Consider the following 27,441-nt stretch of genomic DNA (forward strand, 5'->3'; position numbering starts at 1 on the left):
TCTCCTTTGCTCAAAGCAAACAATTCTCAGGACAAGACTTATTCATTAAGACTAGATGACCTTTGCCAAAACTGGATTCAGGTGAAGAAAGACAATAGTGGGAACAAGTCTTTAGCACTTGGATGATTTGACTATTTTTCTCTAATGGAAAAGCATTTGGATTTAGGGAATACCTAGGACAGACTGCAAAGCAAAACAGTATCTGAAGTTTATTTCCCCTGTGCAAAATAAACTGCATGGTTGGTTTAACAGCAGGAGATTTTACACTGAATCCATTCATTAGGAATAGTTCGACATAAGCATTTACTGTGGATTTGTATGAAAAATCTCTCTTGACCCCCCAAAATGGTCACTGTATAGGAATCTCCAAGAAGCAAATAACCAAATTGGAGTTCTCCAACTTGGTTGAAGAACAATACTGCAAGTGTGAATTAAATGAAACATTTAACTTCATTAAAAAGTTTGTTATTGTTTTTAACACAACCATAAGACAGAAGGCACACTCTTCTACCCCATCCCTCCTATCGTATTTGCAAAAAGTGTAAATATTATTTTGCCTGTGAAATTTGAAACCCTATGACCTGTTAGTTAGAACTTCATTTATTTGTGTTTATTGCCAACTAAGAGCATTACTGTATGATGCTATGTGATTGTTATAATTCAGAACTGCAAGGATGCAAAATGTCCTCATGGAATTTGTTAGGCTGTGTCAAATGCTCCTCGAGATTAGGAGTTACCTGAATGATTAAGAGTTTATATTACGCTTTCGTCAGAATTAAAGTTTGTTTACAAAATCCAGTAGCCAATTGGTTGAAATTATAGGTTAATCTTTCTTTGACAGTTGAGCATGTCAGTTGACAGGAAGATGAAGAGTCACAGGAAGAAGGCAGAGCTATGCAATAACACAATATGCACATGGTTCTAATGTCTAATGCACACTAAAACACCACCTTCTGGCCAATTGTCACCTGCAGGAGAGTTTGCTAATCCTTCAATATCATTAAAATCTGAAAGCCATTAACTCACCAATTTAAATGCTTCATGCATGGATGCAAGATAATTTGTGTCATTCAGGTTGCAATGTTTTGTACAAAGTTGGTATTTAAACAGGGTTCAGTCCTTGTATAAATGTATTTGACTAATTTGCTTTACAATAGTTGTTGTGTTATACACTGCTACTAATTTGCATCACCATATTACTAATGAATAAAATGTACATTCAGCAACCAGTCTAGTAAAAACAAAATAGAATCTGAAATGTACTGCTGAACTCTTGTCACGTTTTCACTCAAGTCATAACCTTGATCATCCATATTAATATTTTCAAGATTGAAGCTTTCATGGTCATGTTGACTTTAAGTTCAGCCAAATTTTCATTAGGACCAACAAGACATGGCAAGATGTCAAAATCCCCATGCAGATACAACTTTCTGTTTATGAGAAGTAGGGGTAAGATTTTCAAGACGGCCATAAGACTGGCACCATTATCATTTAGAATCAACTAAGCATCACAAGAAGTCTTTCAGTGACCCCCACCCCCCATACTGATATAACATCCATTTAGGATTAGTACTGTACTAACAACAAGATTTTTAAGATGATCACTGTGGTGGCCATATTGAACATCAAATTGGCACAATTTTTATTTTGGACCAACTATACATCATAAGAAGTCTTTGGTGAATACCCCCATAGCAATATGACTTTCCACTCAGGACTGTTGATAAAAGGATTTTAAAGATGACCACTGGTGGCCATACTGGACATCAGATTGGCACTATTTTCATTCTGGATCCCCTTAAGTAGTCTTTTAGAAAACACTCATGATGATATCAATATCCGTGCAGGAGGGGTAGCAATAACAAGATTTTCAAGATGGTAACTGTGGTAGCCATACTGAATATCAGACACCATCTTCATTTAAGATCAACTAAACATAAGAAGTCTTTTGGTGGAAATCACATATCAAATAAAATCTTCCACTCAGAAGGTACAGTGATACAATTTTATACAAAGTGCCAATTTAGCAGCTATACTAGACATCAGATTGTCCCTATTTTCAATTAGAAATCAACTAGATAGCATAGGAAGTTATTTACTGGAAAAACCCATCTTGATATAACCATCCATTCAGGAGTAACGATAACATTTTCAAGATGGCCTCTGTAGTGGCCATATGTGACATCTGATAAGATTTTCAAGATGGCCATTCGATTTAGGACCAAATCGTCACCATAAAAAGTCTTCTGGTGAAAACACCCATGTCCATTTGACTTTCCACTCCAGACCAACTAAACGTATAAACATACCTGCCATAACAAATGTCATGTGAAAAACCTACATTTTACTCACAGCCACCATACACAATCATGTTTCAAGGAGTGTGATTTTCAGTAGCACTAGAGACAAATAAATTAAAAAAATAGAGATACATTTTTGGACTACCACTGATGATTACTGACAACAAGACTTTCAGGATGATCACTGGTCACTACACTGGATTTCTAAGTAGCACCATTTTCATTGTGGACAAAACAGACTTTGGGATGAATGTATGTAAAGTTTCATGGCAATCCTTCAATTAGTTCAGGAGGAATATCAATAAAAAATGTATGCTAATAGATGGCTGGACGACAAACAGCACTCCATCTCATAATTTCTTCTGGTCTACAACCATTAGAGTTAAAACAGTTTAGAACACTATTTTTGTAAATAAAATCTTCAACAACAAAGAGTAACACCAAGAAGAAAAAGTGTAATGATTAAAGGACAAGGAACTTTGTGACATTGAACTGCTGTAAAACAACATAGATGGCAAAAATTTTAATACTTCTGCATCATAAAAATAACATTTCAAAATCAAAGCATAAAAATAACATTTCAAAAACATTTATCAAAACTAGGGCATATAATATCTAAATTTGTCAAAATATGTGGTCATGATATTTTATTATAACCAAGATAAAACAACAACCAAAACTAGCTTACCTAACACAAACTACTGACACTAAAGCCTATAATAGATATAGCACTTGTACACTGAACTAGATTTGCAAAGATGTACAATTTGTACAGAGAAATCTTTCAAAGGCAGACACAAACATTATTGCAATTTTGACCGAAATGACTGAAAAATTTGCATAATCTGAAGATTCTGTATTGAGATAAGATACCCTTGTATAAAACTAATGCTGAACTTTTCAAACAGAAATTCCAGGAATCCAAGAAAAGTCTATTCAGTCTTCTTGTTCTTTGTACCTGATGATTACTGAAAACATCTTAGATTTTCTTGAAACTTCTTTCATACCACATTTGATACAAAAAACATTTTGTACATATTAGGGTGAAAACACCATTTCCATTCAGAGGGAGTAGCATGAACAATAGTTTCAAGATGGCTGCCATGGTGGCCATATTAAATAAATGAATGGCACACTTTTCATTCAAGAAGAACAAGACAATTAAAGAAATATGTTTGTAAAGTTTGGTGAAGTAGATTAGGAGAAGTAGTAATAACATACTTGTGCTAACAGATGACAGACAGTATGCCATCACATAACATCACATGATAGTCCATGCACAGGTAGAACTAAAAAGCACTGGGATGGCAAGACACCATGAAGATCCAATATGGTAAGGAAAAAGTTGTCATTAATGTACTTGGCTTCTGACTAGAAAATTACAAATAGGCATATTACTGTCAGGGGAGAGTAATTTATGTTCTTAATCTTTCTCAGGTAGCTGCCACATTTTTGTTGTTTTCAGGCAAAAGCTCTTTTCTAATCTTACTGTTTACACAAAATTTCCAGGCTGAACATCTTACCTTAATTTTTATGCACCTTTGAAGAACATAACTGTGGGGCAAAATATTTACACAAAACTGCATACAAATTTACTTCCAGAACAGCAGAAACAACAAGTTTGATGCAGAATAGGAACATGATGAGCCCATCAGGCCCTGACTTGAATGGACTAAACAAACAAGAATGCGGTTTTTATATTACCTGAACTTTCTTTTATGCTAATTTAAAATATTTCTAGCTGCAGTGTGAATGAAACTCAAAATAAAGTTGGGATTTATAGAAGTCTGATTTTTCAGTATCAACAAATACTGTGTGGCTGTCCATGAAACTGTCTACATAGTTCTTGTCAGGATGTGCGAATTGGAATTTCAGACTGAACATCAATATTAAATGCAAGATCTGCCACATAAAATTAAATGGTTATGTAAAACTTCTATAACATGACATCAGTGGTATAAATTGTACTGTTTATATCTAATGAAAGTTTTTAATTTTTTTAAAAATAACATTAGCAAATGTCAGTGGATTACAAGTGGACCCTACTTCCAACAACAGTGCCTCAGAGAAACTGACCTAAATGCAGAAAATAACTTAATCACAAGTGCATAAAAAGTATGTCACTAGGACCTACTTTTGTCCAGGGTAGGTAGTGCCCTTCAAGATGAATACATCCATTAAGATTGATAAGTGTCAGAAAACTGAAGAAAAAAAAACTTAACTGCTGGGGCAAGTAATGTAGGACACTGTCACCTACTTCATCCATGGTAAGTAGTATCCTCCAAGATGAATACCTATCAAGTTTCATGACCCTACATACAATGGATTCAAAGAAAATGAGCTAAACTTCACTGATGCATATAAGGGATATTCCAGAGCAAAAGTAATCCCCATGTCTAGCCTTTGCTTTGCAGGCGAGATAAAAAAGTGAGACAGATAATATGGAGATAAAGCATTAAAATATTATTTTCAGCATTGAATCTTTGCAAGTTAATTAGCCTTAATTGGGCATTTATAAACCTAGCTGGTAGTTTTTGTGAGCAGTACTTATCAGAATTGATAACCAAGTGCTATCTTTTGCATACAAAAATATTACCTAACGGCTAGTTTCCTACCAACATGTGATCATTTAACCACGCTTATCACTACAGTTTGAGGGAAGTACACATTTTGTATGGGTAATACAAAGTGCTCCTACAAAATATAGAAAATTACAAATGTCCTTGTAAAGAAGGCGAACAAAATGTTCAAAATTTAACTGCAACAAAAATATCCATGCATGCAAAAATCCCCAAAGAAAAATGTTGAAATGGGATGAAAAACTTAGAGTATTCCATGCACAAGCTTGATGTAAAGGATTATCCGAGTCCCAGAAACTCATTCATAATCTTAGCCAAGTTTTCCTTCCCATCAGTCAGGAAGTCATCACCCACACCATCCTGGATCTTTACAGTTATCTCCCTTCCACAAACCTGAAACAAAACAACTTAAATTCAGTTAAATATGCAATATTATCATGATCAATAAATCTGAGACTTGAACCCATGCAGACATAGGTGCGATGGCAGTGATCTGTAATGGAGAGAGTTTTAGACCACTCAGGGCCCCCAGTCAATTTGTGGGAGAAATACAAAAGCTTGATGTTGCTCCACCCAAAGGATACCCAAATGATAACTTCAAGTTAATGATTATAGGTCAATTTTTTAAAGTTATTTTCCTTATAGTCAATTGATTTAAATTCTAAAAAATGCATATAAAAAGCTACAATTGCCTTTTGAATGTGATTCCTTTATCCTAATAACTTCAAGACTGATGAAAAAATCCACAAATTAAACACAGAACACTATAACACTATAACAGTATAATTTGTTTTAGACAAAGTCATATCTCAGATTTGTACACACAATTATTTACCAATGTTAACTGGTCCTTCTGTTCTACTAGTTCTTAAGTTGCTGTTGGTGATTATTTGTAAAAGCAGTTTCATTTTACACAAAAACATCACACTGCTTGCACCTCATGCTGCCTATTTTTCTTTCAAACTTTATTGGACTTTTCTTTTATATATTTCTGCTCCATAGCTCTCAGTTTCAGCCACAATTAACTCATTTAGCTCCAGGGGAAAATATTTGCTCCCCCTCTCATCCAGAATGAAAGGAGCCGCAACACTTTCAGCGAACTTGGTGACCTACAGAGCACATGGCTCTCATCCACACTGCACATTCTTCATCATCTGATTCTCTCTTGATTTCTGACAGCATGGACAAAGATGATAATTCATTGTCACTAACAACACTTTCTAAGTCAATATCACCAATCATGTACTCTGAAAAACCTGAAAATTACAATACTGAATTGCTAGCAAAAGCTACTGTATCTATCATCAACAACTGGATAAATTAACTATCATGTGTTACAAAATTTCAGAATATCTCCATATTTAGTTGCCATATTTATTATATGATATCTTTCATACCAAGAATCTTCATTTGTAAACTCCAATGTCACTGGCTGAATGTTCTTTTACTGTCCTTTATTGACAAATTAGATCAACTGTAACATGAACATACAGAGTGGATCTATCTGTCACTGAGGTTTAAAGGACATAACAGGCAAGTGGATATATCTGCTATGGCAAGCAGATCAGTCACTGTTGAGGCCTGGCAAATTTATGCAGTGGATATTGATGTCAGTGGTAGGGATGTAAATGTCAGTGGTAGAGATATACATGTCAGTGGTAGAGATATACATGTCAGTGGTAGGGATATACATGTCAGTGGTAGAGATATACATGTCAGTGGTATGGATATACATGTCTGTGGTAGGGATATACATGTCTGTGGCAGGGATGAGATCAAGCCATAATCTTTACCATAACAAATTTGCTTCTACAATAAAATGGCTGGAAAGAAATTTAGTGTTAAGAACATTTGACCATACTTGGACAGCTTGAAGAAAGCAGTTTTCCAATTTATTTTTTTTCTGAAGCTAAAGAGAAAATTTTACCATTGATTGGCAAGAGAAGGAAGGTTCTGGGAGAGTTAACATTCAATAGGTTACTGGCCTGTGGCAACATGGCACTGATTTTGGTTAACATACTGCAGCAAATACTTTAAAACCAATTTTAATACTTGATGTGATTAGCCAAGAAGATTGATAGGTTACTGCATTTGTATGAGAAAATATAAACAAGTTTTTTTGGATGGATAATGCATGATCTTGTGGAGTGCAGTATCCATCCGACAAAATGAGTTCATATTTTTCCCATTCAAATGTAATAACCTTTCTATTACAATCTCATTCCTAATTATTCTACATAAGGCTTAATTATATAAAAATTACACTACAATGAACAAAGTAATACCGTATTCCAAAATACACCACCACCAGATTCATCGATACGCAACAACATTAATGTACACATTATAACTCTGCCCCGTGAAATTTGAATTTAGTCGGGTTCTCAACATCATTTTGAAAAGGAATTAATGTTTGGTCCACTTAAAATTGAAATTTAGAGCCATGTTGTGATTGAAGGCACAATGCAACAAGTTTTCCATTTGGTATGGAATTAAAAGAGTTTGGTATTTTTGTTATTTCTACTAAATTTCATGATTATGGACTGGATTTATCTATCAATTCCATATGAATCTGATTTGAGCAGCAAGGGAAGTTATCTTGACCCATCTGCATGTGTGTTTCTGTTTGAAATCATAATGTGGGAAAAATATTAACTCTCAATTATATGTAATTATCAAAAAAATGATATGAAATCTAAATGTTCATTTAAATCTGAGTGCAGTAAGGGGGATGTTAATTTGGATTTGCAGACCTAAGAAACATATTTTGAGGAAATTCAGGATACAAAAATGTAAGTATATTTTTTGACATCCTTATTACCAGCTAAAGAAGACATGTTTATGCCGGTCACTTGCGTGCTCTCTAAGCAATGTTATGACAGGTATCATATATGGCATCTATCACTATCAACAATGTTAACGTGCAACCTTCAGCTTTATTTCTCCTACGAATTTAGTACTTTCACTTATAAAATCTCACATATCTGAAAGATATGCAATAGATTTTGCCCTCAGTATAATTTTCAATACTATTTTAAAAATACCCATATATTTATGAAAAACTATGAACATTTCTCCTAAATAACTGTTTAAATTTTCAAAACTGCATCTCTCACATTTGCTGTAGGCACTGCAAAATGTTCATTCATTTGCTTCTTTCAAAATTTAATTTGTGACTCGGTAAACTAGTCCACATTGTTCACTTTTACAATCTCTACTTTCAAATGGATGAAACAGCTGTTTTAATTCATTCACAAACAAATTTAATAAACTAAAACCTAAAGTCTACTACATGAGTGTACATGGATTGTTTACATAAGTAGTTCCTAATATATCAAGGTGTTCAGTAGCGTACACTAATGAATGATTCTGACAGTGTAAAGTTAACAGAGGAAAAAAGGACTATATAATGTCACATTTGCCAATGGGTTCCACATGCTCAACAAATATTCCACATCTATAATTAATAATGACAGGCAAATTCAGTGAATTGTTGACCTCCATCTTCCAAAAGTTCACATCGTGCAATTTGACAATGACCTTTAAGACAGCTGCAGTGTTGTTGTGTTGACACGGAAATGTTAACAAGTATCATTGCCATATCTGGACATTATAAAAAAGTGCAAAAATGGGGGGTTATAAAAAGTGATCAGGGGCCTGAAATTGAAGATAAAACCTTGACTTTGAAACATAAGATGCCATTAAACTGGGCAGCACAAGTGTACCATGGTTTATTTCTGGGCTTCAAACAGCTTCTATTATCTAAAACAAAAAGGAAAGAAACCTTAAAATATTGATCTATGACCTTGACCTGGTGGAGGACAAGATCTGAACAAAGCAGTAAATAAAATACCAAGTTTCACAAGCACAAGGACAAATGTTACTCATACTTGACAACATTTACCTGTGACCTCAATATTGAAGTGAGGATGTTGACTAACACACCTTTTGGTAATAATTAATACATTTAGCTAGCTTTATAGATTATATACATAATAGATATAGCTTTGTCTATAGAATCGTGGAGTGGAAATGTTATTGTAATGGACAGATTCAACAGAATACACCATGATGCTGAAGATAAGACCGCAAATGTGGTACACAACACACATTCTAATTATGACATACAATCATACCAAGTTGCATCCCTGAATTTCAAATTGTACTAGGTGTGGAAAAGAAACCTGGAAAACAAACAGTATCGAGTCATGACCTTGACCTCTGAAGAAAGATCCCCAATGTAGTATGCCACAATTAACTTTATAAAGATGAGATTCAATTGTACCAAGTTTCATGCCTTCTTCTCCAACAGCTTTCAAGTTACGGAGTGGAAGGAAAAGGGTGATGGAAAACAAAATATTGAGATTTGATGGCAGTCAAATTGGATGTCAGATCAGCACTATTTCTATTTAGTTCCATCAAAATATCATAAATCATTCAGCGAGAACCCTAATTCAATATGACCATCAAAATATCATGGGTTATTCAGTGAGAACCCTGAATCGATATGACCATACATTAAGGGGAAGTCTCTATAACATTTTCAAGAGGGCCACTATAGTATATCAATAAAATCACATCAGCACCATATCCATTTTGGGCCAACATCAAAACAAGTCTTTCGTTGTAAACTCCATAATTATCCATTAACAGAGTTGCAATAACATGATTTTCAAGCTGGCCACCATGACATCGCAAGAAATCTTATAATAAAAAAACACATGTTGACATGAAAACAAAATTTTCAAGGTGGCCACTGGCAGTCATACTGGATGTCCAAGTGGCATTATTTTCATTTGGGAGCAACCTGACCTTGGGATGATTGAGGGTACAAAGTTTGACCTTGGGATGAACGAGTATACAAAGTTTGACCTTGCGATAATGAGTATAATGAGTATACAAAGTTTCATAGCATTCATCCAAGTACATTAGGAGAAGGAGCAATAACAAATTTGCACAAATACAGTGCGACCCCGCTAAAATGCACCCTGTGATAACGTGAATTTGGATATTATGTGGTCGTGGTGTGGCTCCCGAAATTTTGTATATTCCTTTGCACATGAAAAAATATTTTTTGGGTCCAAGTATGTGAGATTGCATATGAATTCGAATATAATATGATTGTGGCATGGTTCCTAACATTTTAAATAGATGTATGTGTATTTTCTCACACTGGGATTTATTTTTTTTAAGTACAAGAAATAGTGTCTAAAACGTTTATTATCATTTTGGGGAAGAGTTTGTGTATTAATTTGTATACAAAATGATCATGGTGTGGTTCCTGAAATTTAAATACACATATGTGTATTTTTCTCGTAACGGGAATTATTTTTTTTAAGTATGAGAAATAGTGTGTAAAACATTATTATTTTGAGGAAGAATTGATGTATGAACTTTAATACCATCGTGGCGTAGCTTCCAAAATTTAACAATTTCGGCAGGTACTTGAAGTGTTATGCCAAAATAAACATTATTGGAAATGTTACTTATTACTGATCCATGAGTAAAGCCAGTAAGTCGTCTTTGTGATTGTCTTCAATTAACTCTGTATTCAACTGTTGCTCAAACAATAGCCAACAAGTATTTCTTCTTTGACTGCATACAATAACCAAGCAGCAGACAATGTGGTGGTTGATAAAAGATTCTCACAATTTAATAAACATCAAAAAACAAAAGCCGGCAACATGTTTCCTGGGCTTGGCGATGTTATTAGGCGCAATAAGTTGACCAGTAGATAATGCCTGCTTTATTAGCTGGAAATTGAAAAGGTATGAAATCGTACATGCGTTCAGCTTAAAATATTTATAAAAGAGACTCTTGACCATTGCAGGCCTACTGCACTTTGTTCTCTGGTTTTACATGGGTATGGTGTTTGTTTATTAACTTGTTATTAATTTCCTACTTTTTTTAAAAATATTATATTGTTAAGGAAAAGCAAATTCACAAATGCAAGTAATTCTCTGCACTTTGCGTAATGATTAGTATAGTAGTTTTCGCACGTTTCTTTCAATATTCACAAAATCTGAAGTAAAAGTTTTATGCACGCTGAAAGCATGTGTTGATTGTTAATTACTTTTGCTGTAGTCATTCAAACAAATAGGCATACAAGTGTTTATTATTGGAAATTTGCAATGGATAAATGTACACAGAAAAACATATGAGAAAATTTTAACAGTATGAAATTTGTACCGTTCACAGACCCTGGACCCTAATGAACCGTACACGTGCTTAGTCTTTCTTAACCTAATTTTGCTGTTAATTTTTCCCATTGAATTCAGACACATATTGATATCACAAAATTATTGAATAGTTTAAATATGTACGCAATTTTTGCAATGGACTTACATGTATTATGGATTAACTGCAAGCCCTGATGGTACAATACAAGATGGCAAGTAAACGGTGTTAATACTCTGTTCATGCTGTTTATTAGATGTTGCATTCAGACACAATGATCTGGGACAAAATTACTGAATATTGTAAATCTGTGTGCAATTTTTCAATGGAATTACATGCATTGTGGATGAACTGCATGCCACAATGGCATGAGAGTAAACGGTGTTGATACTCTATTTATCATATACATTAGACATGAATACACATGTGCCAATGAGTTGTACTCTGAAAAAACTAAAATACTGTCAAACCCTGCATTAATGCGACCCCAATATTAACACAATCCAATTTTTTTGAACCCAATTATTGCATTATAGCGGGGTTCCACTGTAGATGAATGGATGGACTGATAGATGATCGACAACGGACCATAGAAGACTCTTCTCTATAACCAAAGGAGCTGCAAAATAGTTCATGCTCCTATGATTTCATGCGACGGGGATAACAGAACACCACCCTGACTTAAACCTTTTTGAGATCATAGTCTTCGTCCACATTTACTGTCCCAGGTAGCTGTTGCCCCCTGAGAAGCAGGACTGGTCCACTTTCATATCTGGATTCAGGTTTGTACTGCCCAACCATAAGATATGTCTGAACATGGGACCAGACTGCAGCCTCCAGCAGACTGTCCTTGAATGAACCTATTCCACAATTCTTCAAGTGCTTTACAGCAACTTCCATCATTTCTGTCAAGTCGGAATGGGACAAAAGAGATCCAGACATCTGAAATGGAAAGGAATACATTATCAAATTGGTTTAATGTGTAAAGAGAATAACAGCATCTAATGTTAGGCTTGCAATGCAGTATGGAAATTCCACCGAGGGGTTACAAGCTCTGCTGATCAGCATCATTTACATATACGTGAAACCCTCTATCCCTGGACACTGTCAAATTTGGGTCAGGTTATATTCAAGTGCTTTAGATAGTAGTCATGTGTGTGTGATTAGGATTTTTGATGTAGCTTTAACAATTTTTCAGTCCTATTGCTACAATGTCTAGTGTGGCAGTTTATAGTGATGTCTAGCACTGGCATCATTACCACAGACATGTAGCATGATGTCCCACCCAGTCACATTATCCTGATGTCAGGCCAGCCAGTCCTAACACTAACCTCTTAATGTTGAGCACCTAGCAAGACAGCTGTTAGTACCAGTTTTGTAAGTCTTTAGTATAACCCATGACCTCCCGCTTCCAAGGCGGACACTCTAACCATTAAGCCACCAGAGCAGTGATAGAAGTTATAAAAAGATTTTTCTAGTTTTAGTAATCAGAAGCCACAGAGGCTCAAGGGTTAGCATGCTTGACTCATGACTGAAAGGATGCAGGTTTGAATCGCTGGACCAACCTGAGTCAGCTATCCTGGTGTGTCCTTGTGCATTAGGATCTCAACTCCAATTGCCTCTACAATGAATAACTTATTTATGTGCTTTACTGTAAAACACCAAAACTTTAATGGAAAGGAAAATGGTCTTTATCCAAGATGCTTTCATCCATAGAGCCATGCAGATGATCTAATGAAACAAGAGGTGAATATAGGCTTGATAGCACTCACCTTGTAGCTTATGTTTGCATGTGAATGAATGCAGATTCACATGTATTGAAGCAGTACTTTGCTTAGCCACTATAGCAGAGGCCTTTTGTGATATTAGTGTAGTAATCACCAGGATGCATCTCCTCATAAAGGTTCATAAATCAAGGTATAAGGTTTTATACAGTGTGCTAAATATCAAAACTTGAGAATACAATCCACAAATTAAAGTTGTTTACTATTATTATTATTGTTTTGAATCAAGGAAAGTATGAAGGTAAACAGTGGTAGGGACAAAACACAATTGTCTTTTACAATTTCTTAAGAGTTCTTGTATGGACTGGTAACATCGTATCCCAAAATTGAAGCTGAAATGGAACGCATCAATGCATTCAAATTATGCAGTAGTTTAAAAGGGATCTGTTATTCTGGTAAACATATTTTTTAAGAGGCAGAAAAAAATGAACATATCATAAAATCTATCTCTGGTCTATGGATCAGATCTGAGTATAGGACATTTACATACAGGTGGACAAATATATTAAAAAAATTATTACTCCTAAGCATTAATACACAGATGTTAACCAGCCTCGTCATGTCATGGATCACCTGACAGCTAAACTAACCCACCTCTTCTCCAACATCAATATATGTCAGCAGGAAACTGGTAATAGCCTCTGCAGACTGCATGGTTTCAGACATAGCCTCAAACTTCTCCTTGTGGAATGTCGAACTACTAGACAAAGGAATGAAGGAATGAGAGCCACCAAAGAAGATCAACCCTTTCACAACTGGGTTTTCTTGTCCGAAGTACTGCTGCATCTGCAAGGCCATCTCTAGGGCAACTGGTGCTCCAAATTCATGACCTGCCAGGTAGAGAGGCTCCTTGGGGTTAACTGCATTCATTTGCTGTAATAATTTGAAAGAAATATTTGCAAGAAATCATTATGTTGTCAATGGATAATTAACATGATTGGAAGTGTTATTTATCAAACAAATTCCAATGCACAATCCCCATCCTACACCTTGCAAATATGTGACCAACTGAGAAACTTGCCCAAATCTTAGGTTCATGAATGGATAGATGGACAAAGGTAACACTACATGTCCTTGATCAGTAATAATGCTCGTGTGGCAGTCAGCCATTGCCATACAAGCAGCAGATCTTGTGATCAAGAGGTCTGATTGAGCCTGTAAACCACCACCCACCATCCTGTCTGGCATCTGCAATTTCCAAAAAAATTTTGGTCTGCATAATGCTTTCTGTAATTTATAGGTCCTTCTGTTTATATTTTTTTTAAAAAGGCTGCCATATTGGATGCAAGATCATCATCAACTTAAAAGGCCTTATTGGCGAGTATGCTTTCTGTGAATTTTGGTTGACCAGTTTTTGAGAAGCGGTTTCAAGTTTTATTCTTTTTCCTTCTTACTTTTAATCACATTAGTGAAGTTTAATAACAGAAGGTCATCATTTTTGTACAAAAAAGTCCCTCATATAAGATGCTTTCTGTCTAATTTGATCAATTTCTGTTTGATTTCTGAGATGTCATTAAAAGGTTTGTTCTTTTTTTTAGCTGTGGTGGCCATATTTTACATCAGATTATATACCTGAATAGACATTAAAGGGACTGTTTATAAATTTTATTCAACAGTGTAATAATATACTGGGTATAAAAAAAAACATCTTTCAATACATCATTATGGGCTTTGTGTTAATTTTACACATGTACACTGCACTGTAGCAAGGTTCTAGTGCTAGAGATGAGGGCAACGTTTGTCCCTGCTTGGGCTGAAGGCAATGTTTATGCATACATGGTTGCCCAGAAGCAGTTGGGAGAGAAATTGACAGACCAGCATGTGAAGCCACAAAAACAAATGGCAAGTGCTTACCCATTATCAGAAGCCCATTTTAATACCTCAACAAAGTTATCTGGATGGATATTGATGTAGTGCACAAATCCTAACTGATAGTGAAGATAATGTAGGACATGCATACTTGTAACACTCAATCTGGAAAGAAGTGTCTTCACTTCTTTCTGCATGCACTGGGAGCTAACCTGCATTCATTGTATGCTGATACAAACTTGCTACAATCCAACAAGTACATTTTTTTGTCTTCTCACTATGTATTCTTTGTCAGGGTGCACTTCACAGTTGCATTGTTAACAGAAAATTTATACCTTTATTTAAAGCATACATGTTTTCCTTTGAGCTTTTCAAATCAACATTTTTGAAAAATATGTAAACAGTAAATTTTAGCTTCTGTAAAATTTGATAAAATTCTGCATCTGGACCATAATCTAAGTTTTGCAATAATACATCCATTCACCGAGTTTTATGATATTAGATAGGATGGCATGCTGTCCAATGTGGTTGTAAGCTAAAGGTAAAAACTTGACCTTGACTTGGTGAACTGTTGGTCAGTGACCTTGATTCATTGCACAGGTGTGGTATAAACAGAGATGCATACAATCAAATAGCCTGAAACTCATAAAACTCAGATTTTACAAATCTAAGTTTTGAAAGGATTAGCCAGGTGGGTTATCATAGCAAGCTATTAGACAATGCATAGCCTACCATTACTATTTTCCACTCTAAAGACTGCCAAAAATGCACAGGACACCATTTTTTAATGCCCTTTATGAACCCCACCTCACAGCAATACAAAACGAGACATGTTCAAAAAAGATGCTGATGTTCTGGTGTAGCTTAAGTCACAGGGTTGCACCCCTCCCCCCCCCCAATCTGGATCTCTAGATCATCTTTCTGTTGCAGATCCCAAAGAAACAACAAATTTTAAAAAGTCTACATAACCATGTATACCTGTTAACCTGCATTTATGTGTGTTGAGGCAAGAACACTTGTGCATGGATTACCATGGAAGTACTGAAGTGTGGTACAAGTTGTGTAAATGAACACTGTAAACTACGTGCACAGTGACTTCAAAGGTTTGGTGGAAATTGTTCTTGCATGGGGTATGGCACTGCTGGTGTCAATGTACACTATGCATTCTGCAGGACTTGTGGCCCAGAGACTTGATGTGTAGGAAGGAAACAAACACTCATTTGCTTGGAGAATTTCCATGTCTAGCTGATTAATACATAGCTCATCTGCAAAGGTATAGCCATTAATAAAGTACATGTACAATATGCATGAGGAGTCTGAAGCACTGATGGTAGTTCACCCTCCTTACTCTAGAAGCTGCGCAGCACTGCAGCAGTTTGAGCACAAACTGGTAGTCAGTGGAGAATTTACTTGGCTTGAGAAAGAGTGTACAGAGCAGATCCTGCGGCAGGAAGTTGGCTGCTTGTGCTCAGCCCTAATTGTTCTTTGACCAAAACAAGGCAATACTGCACCTAATTCTTATTCCTAAAAATGTAGACCTTGATTGGTATCAATGTCTTTGTAATGCCTAGGAAGAGTTTGAAATCAGTGATTTTGGGCCTGTCTTTAGCATGTTTCACATCAAAGACATTATGCCAGAGTACAAAGTCCAATGTAATTGCTGGATGTTGAATAGGCAAATGAATGACACACATGCAGTCATTTATTCTTGCAGACTACCTGTCATTCCTAGAGGTGATAAAACTTTAATTAGCATAAAGTTTTTCACTATGATGAGAAGAATAAGCAGAGGGCAGCAGACAAAAATGGGTTAGTGAAGAACACAAGGACCTAAAGGTAGTTGCAATTTCACATGATACAAAACCTGAACTTTCTGACTAGTATTGATAAGCCTTACTATGAAAATGGCTAGAGCAGAAGTGTACAACAACCCCAGTTGAAAGCCTGACTCCATCAACCTGGTTCCTTTGAGTGATAGTGGCCTGAGTGTGTGTGTGACTTAGATTTTTAATGTAGCTTTAACAGTTTTTCAATCATATCGCTTTGATGTCTGCAGTGTGACAGTTTATAGTGATGTCTAACACTGGGGCATCATGCCACAGGCATGTAGCATTATGTCCCACCCAGTCACATTATCCTGACACCATGCTGACTAGTCCTAACACTAACCTCTTAATGCTGAGCGCCAAGTGAGGCAGCTGTTGGTACCATTTCTGTAAGTCTTTGGTATAACTCTGCCAGGGTTTGAACCCATGACCTCCCACATCCGAGTGGACGCTCTAACCACTAGGCCACTGGAGCAGTGATGGTGACTTGAACCATGTTGCACAGGCTATCATAGAACATTTTGAGTATGCCTTTAGAGAGTGCGTGTGTGTATGATTTGGATTTTTAATGTAGCTTTAACAATTTTCCAGTCATGTCGCTATGATATCTGCAGGGTGGCAGATTATAGTGATGTCTAGCATTGGGGCATCATGCTGCGGATGTCCCACCCATTCATGATGTCCCACCCAGTCACATTATTCTAACATCAGGCCGAACAGTCCTAACAATAACCTCTTAATGCTGAGCACCTAGTGAGGCAGCTGTTAATTCCAATTTTATAAGTCTTTGGTATGATTTGGCTGGGGTTCAAACCCGTGACCTCCCGCATCCAAGGCGGACGATCTAACAACTAGACTACCAGAGTGGTTGAAAGCCTTCAGAGAACAAGTCCATGAGGCAAGTACAGTCATCGACAACATCATTCACTCACTTCTGGTAAATGACACCATAGTCACTGATGAAACTGACATTGCAAATGTTTTCAATGATTTTTTCATCAACATTACCACAAAGTTAAAAGAGCCAGTGATAGAAAACAACTTTAATGAACTGAAAAAGTTCTGCAGCAGTAAAATCTCAAAGGAGGTATGTTTCTCTATCCCACCAGTGTCAAAAAACTTTGTTAAAAAATGTCTCAGTGAACTTGATACCAAGAAAGCTACAGGACTTGATCAGATTGGTCCACGACTCATTAAATCTTCTGCCTTTGCTATTGTAGATAGCATAACATTCATAATTATTTTAAGTATTGCAACCTCATCTGTCCCCAAAATATGGAAAACTGCAAAAGTAACTCCTATTCACAAATCTGGTTCTAAGGATGATGCTGATAACTACCGACCAATTTCAATACTACCAAACTTGTCAAAATTGATTGAAAAACATGTCCATGACTCATTCATGTCATATTTAACCAAACACTTGCTGTTACACCCTAATCAATCAGGCTTTAGACAGAATCATTCCTGTGAGACTGCCTTGATCTCCCTAACTGATAAATGGCTTCAAGCACTTGACCAAGGTAGAATAATAGGAACTGTATTTGTAGATTTCAGGAAAGCTTTTGACATGGTGGATCATGAAATCCTTTTGAAGAAACTGAAAATCTACCAGTGTGATGAAAGAACAATTAGATGGTTTACTTCGTACTTAAATGAGAGAACACAACATGTTTACATAAATAATGTTCTGTCTGAACCTGAAACAATTAGATATGGAGTACCACAAGGCTCAATTCTAGGTCCACTACTATTCATTTTATTTATTAATGACCTACCACTTTTACTAAGAGACTCAATAACATCTACAGATCTCTATGCAGATGACACAACATTGTCAGACATCCAAAACACAAAGCATGAGCTCGAAATTTCTTTACAGAATGCACTAAACAAACTGGAAAACTGGTGCACATGTAATGGCATGGTGGTAAATACTGGTAAAACTAAAATATTACTTATCTCAACACGGCAAAGAAGGACAAATCTTGATAGTGATGAACTATGTCTGACATGGAAGGATACAAATCTGCAAATAGTCTGTCATGATAGGCTACTTGGTGTTCTGGTAGATAATAACCTATCATGGACTGAACATATCAAACATACCAGTAAAAAAGTCAATTCAAGTTTATGGCTTCTCAGTAGGATAAGACATTTTCTCCCTGAAAGGCACAGGAAACTATTTTATAACAGTTACATACAACCCTATTTGGACTACTGTAGTACAGTATGGGGTAATTCAAATGATAAAAACATAGCAAAGCTTACACATCTTCAAAAAAGAGCATTTGGGCTAATATCAATCCAGAAAGAAAGCAAGGAAAGTTTAGCTGGTAGGTTAAAAATATTACCTATTAAAGACCGAATCTGTTTGAGAAAAGCCAAATTAATGTACAGGATATCTCAGAATAGTGCTCCTGAATATTTACAATCACTATTCCAGTATAGGCTACCTGGTAATACTCCCCACCTGCGATCCATGTCAACCAAACAGTATAAAATTCCCAAACCAAATAAGGAGTTATTTAAAAAAAGTTTCCAATACTCTGGAACTCTGCTCTGGAATAGTATTCCAGCTGAGATTAGAAATGCCCACTCTATTTCCTTCTTCCAAACCCAATATATCCAGTGGCTTCAGAGATGCAGCTTAAATAAATAAATTCCTTTGTATGAGGGCCTCAAGGTAGATTAGTTTTTAGCTAATTGTGTTACCCTCTTTAAATAAGGTCATTATTATTATTATTATAGTCTGAAAAAAAGATCTCAAGCATATTCCTATCTTGAAGTACGTTGCTGGCAGTGACATCTTTAGTGACACCAGACAGTTCTGCCACTGTTAGAGTCATCCAAGACAAAATGGCTGGATGTTGTTGCTGTTGTTGTAGGGTTTAACACCATTTTTCAGCACAAGATAGACTATACATGGTGGCCAGTATAATTGATGGAGGAAGAACCCTGGAAAACCTGGGGAAGAACCACGTACCTACGAGAAGCTACTGGCAGGCTTTCTGACGTACAAACGTTACCCGAGCCTGAGACTCGAACTCACACAGACAGAGGTGAGATGGCAGTGATCCGTAACGGTGAGCGCTTTAGAACACTCAGCCACTCGGGGCCCCCCAAAATGGCTGGAAACCAACCTCAACAGCTATGCATGTGTCAAGTTTGGATATGGTTGAGCAATCCCAATGGATATGATGCACCTGGAAAAGTATGCTTTCACAAAACTTTTTAACTGTCCTTCCTTGAATGTTATTATCAGTTATTGTTTTGCACAACTGCTTTGCTTAATAGTGAAACATGGCTGAAAAATTGAAATGTCTAATTCTGAGTCTGCTGAAGGAGGATGAAATCACATTCACCACTCAAGTCATCAAGATGGAACAGTTACCAATGGATAACCCTTCTTGGGCCAGTGGAGGTGATGTGCCAGCAGGTAGATATGTCCACAAATGTATTAGAACAGCATCTAGCACAGACTGATGTGTACAAGAAAGCAAATGGCTTTAATGAAGAAAAGGTTTATGGCAAAGCATAATGGTTCCCTCACAGTAAAGTGGGAGAAAAACTGGTTATGCTAATGCATAAAAACAATCCAACTACATTGTTGACTCCAACCATGCTACAAAAATGTGGAAAATGATTTCTTCATTCAAGTGATGGGGCTCAAAAAGGAAATACTATCATCTGAAGCATGAAGTCAGCTATCCACCACTTGAGAAATGATATCAGTGGACATAGGTACAATGACAGATCCTGAGCTCCTCACTGCATTAGGATGCAAGGACACAGCGTTACCACATCACAACTGAAAACAAAACGTTGATCTGGGTGGAAAATGACATGAGCATAATTAAAGAGAAAAGAGAATGGATACAAAAACAAGATCACATTATTAAATAGAAGATGAGCTCATATCACAAGTATAGGCTTCTAGCAGTAACAGATGGCCTACACAGTCAAAAATTTTGGATTAGTGAAACTATCCTCAGAGAACACAACACTCACTGAAACAATACAAATCCTTGCCTGCCTCAATTCTTATGGCAGTGTGGTTTATCACATAACAATTTTTCTCACTGTCACAGGTAGCACAGGTGTAATGCCATCACCACAGCCACCAAAACCTTACCTCTACCCTTTGGAATTCCATAGGTGCCAATGTTAAGATTCCCATTGCATGAGATCATAAAGAAGTTGATTGCCCAGAATATGAACTACTTTGCTTTGGGCACAGTGGAGCATATCTTGCTACTTTCATTTGGATTAATCCATGTTTTCTTCATGAGGTAATGCATTTTCTTCATTTGTAAGAAATTGTTTTGGGGTTTCAAAGGCAATTAATACTACTACCCCTATTATCAATGTCATTTGGCCTTGTGCACCTAGAATTGCCCACACCTTTTCATGAATACTGTCATTTTGATCCCTATACACCAGCCTGCATAATGCCTTGTGACTTACCCAGTATGAATGTTGTTCTTAGGGTACAAAAGGTTCAAGGAAATTGTAAAAATAAACAATTATTTACCAAAAATTAAGTTTGATGGTAATTTCATTGAACCAGTAGCAGCAGTAGGGATCACCCACCCACCCTTCCCGTTTCTGATCTTGTATCATGTGGTCTCTCTGAAGACTGATCAGTCATGTGACCCATGCATCATGTGTGATTCGATGGGTACTAATGGTTCAAGGAAATTGTGATCAACTTGGCAAGTAGCATTTAATTTTCTAATTTTACTGCATTCCTGGAAATAGACCAAAATAAACTGAAAAAAAAATGATATTTTTAAATTAGAATCTTTTATGAAATAATAATACTCAAAACTAATTGATAGCTCTCCAATTCTTATTTGAACAAATTTAATAAAATTATAAGAACCTTTGATATTACCAATGAATTTTTTATAATTTTCTTCACTGTCTTAAACATAAAATTCCCCACAATTAATGTACTTTCAACAGAATCATTTTCATTTGAGAATTTTCAGTAAAAAAATATACAACTTTGAAAAGTATTTCATGTATTTTCAAATGGGATATAACTTCTAAAATGGTACATAATTTGTAAAGATTATTTGAGAAAAAGCTTGTACTGTAAAGCCAGACTGACCAACCTGCTACATTCCCTCTTTCTGATACACCACTGATTGCACATTTTGCAGTTGTACACAAGTGCCAGTCTAACTGGGCTTCACTATGAAAAGGCTTGTTATCCAGAAAAAACAAGGATGCCAATTGACTTACCCACTTTGAAAGACAGTTGTAAACCTTGATAATGAAGACTGCAAAAGTATCTAGACATGGTCTGTACAGCATACTGGTATTTTGTACTATCCAACTTTCTTGACCTGATTGGAGGCATTTAAACCAGTCTATAGAAATTAGAAGAGTCTGTGGAGTACAATGGATACTGTATCTAACCTGGGCCTGTATCCAGAGATCTGTGCTGTATGCTGGATACTGTGATCTGTGCTACTTTCCTTACTTTAGAGTCTTTGGTGTACAGTGGATATTGTACAATGTATTGTGTTCCTTACCTGTAGGAAATAGCCAGCAAGGGTCTGTATGGAAACAAGAGGTGTCTGGGGAGTACACTGGATACCATATACTGGACAGGCCACATTATCATACAGATCCTTCATAGCAGCTGCCTCTTCTGCAATAAACAAATCTGAAAACTGTAAAGAATTCAGTAAAGAAAGCATCAATTGGTACAGCTTTTAAATTAATGAAATATTATAAATTTCTCAGTACTGTATATCAGGCTTCTTCCAAGATCCTGACAAGGTTAGGACCTCAATTTATCTAACTTCCTCCAAGATCCTAACAAGAAAGAGCCTCAATTTATCTATTTAGCCTCTTTTCATGATCATGACAAGAAGGTCAGGGCCTGAATGTGGAACATTGATCAATGCATCACATAAATAATATGACCTTGACATCAATGTAAAAAGCCTGAGGAAGAATCTCACAGAATGAATTGTTTTACTATGTAAATGTAAAGCCACTTTTCAGCACACTATAGGCCATTGATGGTTGCCAGTATATTTAGTGGAGAAGAACCCGGGAAGAACTACCATCACTATGGCAAGTTTTCATTCATATCCAAGTTGGTCAAGCTGATTATTTTAACTCACACGGACAGAGGTCAGTGTGCAAGTGAGCTGTGAAGGTGAGTGCTTTAGATCACTCAGCCACCAAGGGCCACCAAACTACACTGAACTTTTCTTGCTTCTTTTCATTTTCCTAAACTGTATACTTCACATAGTGAATCATAAGATGAAATGCTTCAAAGCAATTCTAGAAAATTGCTTGCTCCAGAATTCTTAATAAAGTTTGGTCTCTCTCCACATGGAAACTGACTGCACTCTTTTTATTAAGTGATGATGATCATCATCACCATCATCATCATCATCACCATCATAATCATCATCATCACCATCATAATCATCATAACAAAAACTAATATCCCTAAATCAAATGAACTATGAAATAATGGGATCTAAATCATGACTGCATGAAGTTACTGTAATCCGATGGGGAAAAAAAGGAACATTTTCTGTGGAACAACTTATGCTAGTAGAATGATTCTCTGAGTTGTGCTTGTACGTGCATGTCTGTATGTCCCTGCAATATTATTCTATTGCTGTCCAAGCAAAAGTGTCCTTCAAGACAGGATCTAAGTTTTGATAAAAGATTTTGATCATTTTGCATTGTCATGTTATTCCTTGCTTATATAAATAAGCAATTTGGATTATCTTGGACAAAATTTGCATTTGCATTAACCAAATTGGACTTTTTCTACGCTGACAGTATGTTGCTTGTTTTTAGTCAATCTTTAGAATTTTGAAGTCAAGAGACATATCAGATTACATATATTTACAAATGAAAACCTAAATAGAAAAATAATATATCACTAGAACATTACAGCAGTATCAGCAAATAAATGCTAGGAAACTTAACCCCTGGATTCATAACCAGCTACTTCTTCCACTTGGACAGTCACATCCGATGAATTCATGGTAATATATATTAATATATATATATATATATATATAAATATAATCAAATTAGCACAGGACAATATAGAAATAAGAATCAATTGAAGGAACTCATGCCATTGGCTGAAAAGAATTTCCGGGAATCCAAAGCAAGAAAGACACCAAGAACCACAGTATACACAACCTCAATATGCTGAGAATATCACAATAAACTGAACAGTTATAGTTGGCACAAAAAAAATGTTTCTAATGAAGGAGTTTTGAAGAGGAAATAGAAGACCAAGTTTGACATTGTTTTTTTTGGTGGGATTTTTAGTCATGTGTGCGTGTGTATGTGTGTGTGTGATTTGGATTTTTAGTGAAGCTTTAACAATTTTTCAGTCATATCACTATGATGATTGCAGTGTGGCAGTTTGTAGTGATGTCTAGCACTGGGGCATCATGCTGCAGACATGTAGCATGATGCCCCACCCAGTCACATCCTGACGCCAGGTCAACCAGTCCTAACACTAACCTGTTAAAGCTGTGTGTCAAGCAAGGCAGTTGTTAGTACCATTTTTTAAAGTCTTTGGTATGACTCAGCCAGGAATCAAACCCACAACCTCCCACATCCAAGGCAGACACTAGACCACTGGATCGGTCTGCTTAGAAGTACCACATTATATCCATAATCAATTTATAATGAAGTGTATTATAATGGGGGAGAGCTGTAATATCAAGCTCTTGGAATGATTGTGTGTGTCAAGTTTGATGTCAATCATCCAAGTAGTTTTCAAGTAGAAACAACAAACTTGCTCTAATGGATGGATGGAAAATGGATGAATGGATGATGGACAACAGGCCATCATATAAGTTCTTCTGGTTTATGAGTGGTAGGGCTAAATACACTAAAGCTGGGGACCAAAATATGTCAAATACTATTCTCTGAAAGACCTTTTTCTCAAAAACCAAATCGATGAACAGTCAAAAATATATTTTAAATTATTGCTACAATAACTACAAATGCTATCTATATCATTTTGCACATGATTTATATTTTTCTACAAAGGGACACTTGTTTAGATATTTCCCCCACCTCCAGCAAAAATATAGGATACACAAACCGGCCAACCCTGACGAGTCTGTCTCAGTAAGGCGGTTGATTTTTTTTCTCCATAAGATTGACCAGTTTTCAGTAAAGAGTAACAAAATATCAATAACTGCTATTGTAAAGCTGAAAAACAATTAAAAGTTCGACCCATCAATGATAGACATTATGTTCAACTGAAAAGTTTGTAAAGTATGCGTAGACTTTATTTGCCACTAGTACAGTGTTGCACAAACTCTAGTTCCAAACCCTATGCAGCTCAATGGCTTGTTGCTATCTGTCAACTTGACAATTCTTGGAAATTCTTTTCCGTTTCACATGAAGACAGCAATCACTTCTCCTGCCACGAGACATATTCAAATTGGCATGTGATGTCCAATAAAAGTATGTTGTCCTTTCCAGCTTTTATGCACAAGAATCTGAATACTCCTTTTTATTTTTCTGTGCTGATTATTAACACTTTTCTAGAAGCTAATTTTCCCTTTCGTCTTAAACATGCATCACTTTCTGGACACCATTTTTAAAAAAATCTATAATCAACAGTTTGATCATGCAGAAGCTTTGCATGAACAAATACTGGTGCTGTAGTTGTTGTAGGGTTTAACGCCAATTTTCAGCACACGATAGGCTATACATGGCGGCCAGTATTAATGGTGGAGGAAGAACCCAGGAAATCCCCAGAAAGAACCACCGACCCATGAGAAGCTACTGGCAAGCTTTCTCACATACCCACATTAGCAGAATCCAAGACTTGAACCCATGCAGACAGAGGTGAGATGGCATTGATCAGTAATGGAGAGCGCTTTAGACCACTCGGCCACTCAGGGCCCCTCCTGGTGCAGTTTAAAGCATCTGTTGTGCTGCTGTAAAGTTAGTCTGGTTCCCTGACTAATTTCACTAAGATGAAACCCAGATCGAAATAAAACACAGATGAACCAATTATCTGGAATTTTTGCCAACGACCTTTTTTCCCGTAGTTTTTGCCAGTATGCCATAGTCTGTATTTTAAGGATAATGTTGATAAGACTTACGGCAAAATCGTAAGAGTTGGCAGGTCTGGGATAAAGGTGGAGAAACTACATAGCTGTCTTTTTTTAAGTTTCCAACTTACCTAAACAGCATACATGTTTCAACCACTGATCATTGCAAACCCTGGTACTATACCCAGTAAAATTTAAAAAAAATTTGAGATTTTAATGGTTAATCACCTGTAAATCAAATATAAATACCTAATAGTCTTTCCAAAAATTCTCCACCAAGATTCATACCAGTAATCATGGAATGATCGTTATTATCTATTAATTTTCCCCTCCAGTGGTAATGCTCAGTGTGGAGGGGCCTAATTGCACCACCATGATGTGTGGAGAAAATAAAACGACAACAGCTACACTGTATTTGTGCTTGTTTGGTTATGTTGTATTTATAAAAATTGTTTTCCACAATTACTGACAATGCTTTGTGACAAACCAAACCATTGATCTAGACATATGGATTCCATGATTTTACATGCAAAGATAGTGGCAGTTATTTGCACATCAGCAGACTTTGGTAGAATTTCCAATGTTCTCTTATCTCTGGCTTTGAAGGATTCTTGTAATCATCTAGCATGTGCTATGACATCATAGCAACTTCCAGAAAACGTTTTATTTTACAGGGAAGATATTCCAATAGCATGTGGTACGTTGAAGTGACCATGCTTGTATGAAGAATTGGCAAGGACATCAAAACAAGCTAAATTGAAATGCAGGAGAGGCATTGAAACAGACTTAAATTCAATCAGGTAGGGGCATCCAGACGTGCTTATATGCAAGAAAGAGTTAAACTCAACACTGAATCAAAATATTAAAATGTCATTGATCTAAGAGGCAATCTGAGGTTGTTGTTGTTGTTGTTGTTGTGGGGTTTAACACCATATTTCAGCACATGATAGGCTATACATGGCGGCCAGTATTAAAGGTGGAGGAAGAACCCGGGAAAACCCCGGAAAGAACCACCAACCCACGAGAAACTACTGGCAAGCTTTCTCACATACCCACATTTGCCGAATCCGAGACTCAAACCCACACAGACAGAGGTGAGATGGCAGTGATCCGTAACAGAGAGCACTTTAGACCACTCGGCCACTCGGGGCCCCAAATCCCTGAGGTATTTGGAGTCTAAGATCAAGAATTAAATAGGGTTCCTAGCAACAGCAGTCAGTTGATAGAGTTCAGAGGAGTACCTCCCAATTCAAAGATAAATTCTCAATTACTGTGAATTCATTTATTTTTGTAGGCATCAATTTTTTGTTTTGAACACACACAAAATTGCATGTCTGATGGTCCTTTCAAACTTTGCAGTTTGGGTTATATTGTACAATATTTTTGTCTTCATTTCTAAACATATCTGGAGTCTTTAAATCTGTGGATGGGTCAATCACACACTCCATGAAAACTGGTTTCTCATTAAAAGTATAGAATTCACACTTTACGTGAAAGAATCCAAAGTCCAACAATTATGAATGTTATTTTAATAATTCTGAATTGATGAACTTTGAAAAATAGAAATCTATGTACTCACCATTTAATCCAAGCACCACAAACAGTGGTATTTTGTCATTTGTGACACTGTTAAGTTGAATAATGGTCTCTTGAGGCATACTGGGGATCAACTTTGGCTTCACTGTACATGTGTTAGGTTGACTGTCCATTTTCATATCTGCATTTGATGGACTCTCTTTCTTGTATTCCATGGAAAGTTCCCTCATCTCTTTGACTGTCAGTTGTTTTAGCTACATGAAAAATAAGAAGAGCATCCACTGCCTAAAATAACCAAATTTTATGTAAACAACAAATTGTTAACTCATAAACATGAACCCCTTTCCTGACAGAAG

The 27,441-nt window shown here is 36.3% G+C and overlaps 1 protein-coding gene across 1 annotated transcript in view; it reads right to left on the bottom strand.

The window, feature by feature from the left end:
• Positions 1-2,808: 2,808 nt before the first annotated feature.
• The window catches only part of LOC149802870 (fatty acid synthase-like), a 134,921-nt gene continuing 110,288 nt past the window's right edge, over positions 2,809-27,441 (bottom strand). Inside the window, exons 27-31 of the mRNA XM_089952315.1 lie at positions 27,129-27,339; positions 22,019-22,137; positions 13,435-13,713; positions 11,744-11,998; positions 2,809-5,272 (exon numbers count right to left, since the gene is read on the bottom strand). Of these exons, the coding sequence (XP_089808441.1) occupies positions 5,159-5,272; positions 11,744-11,998; positions 13,435-13,713; positions 22,019-22,137; positions 27,129-27,339 (978 nt within the window). The 3' untranslated portion in view covers positions 2,809-5,158. The remainder of the gene's footprint in view (positions 5,273-11,743; positions 11,999-13,434; positions 13,714-22,018; positions 22,138-27,128; positions 27,340-27,441) is intronic.

This window comes from Sinohyriopsis cumingii, chromosome 3 (assembly GCF_028554795.1).
Source record: "Sinohyriopsis cumingii isolate HCF-2022 chromosome 3, ASM2855479v2, whole genome shotgun sequence".
In the NCBI taxonomy this organism is placed as follows: domain Eukaryota; kingdom Metazoa; phylum Mollusca; class Bivalvia; order Unionida; family Unionidae; genus Sinohyriopsis; species Sinohyriopsis cumingii.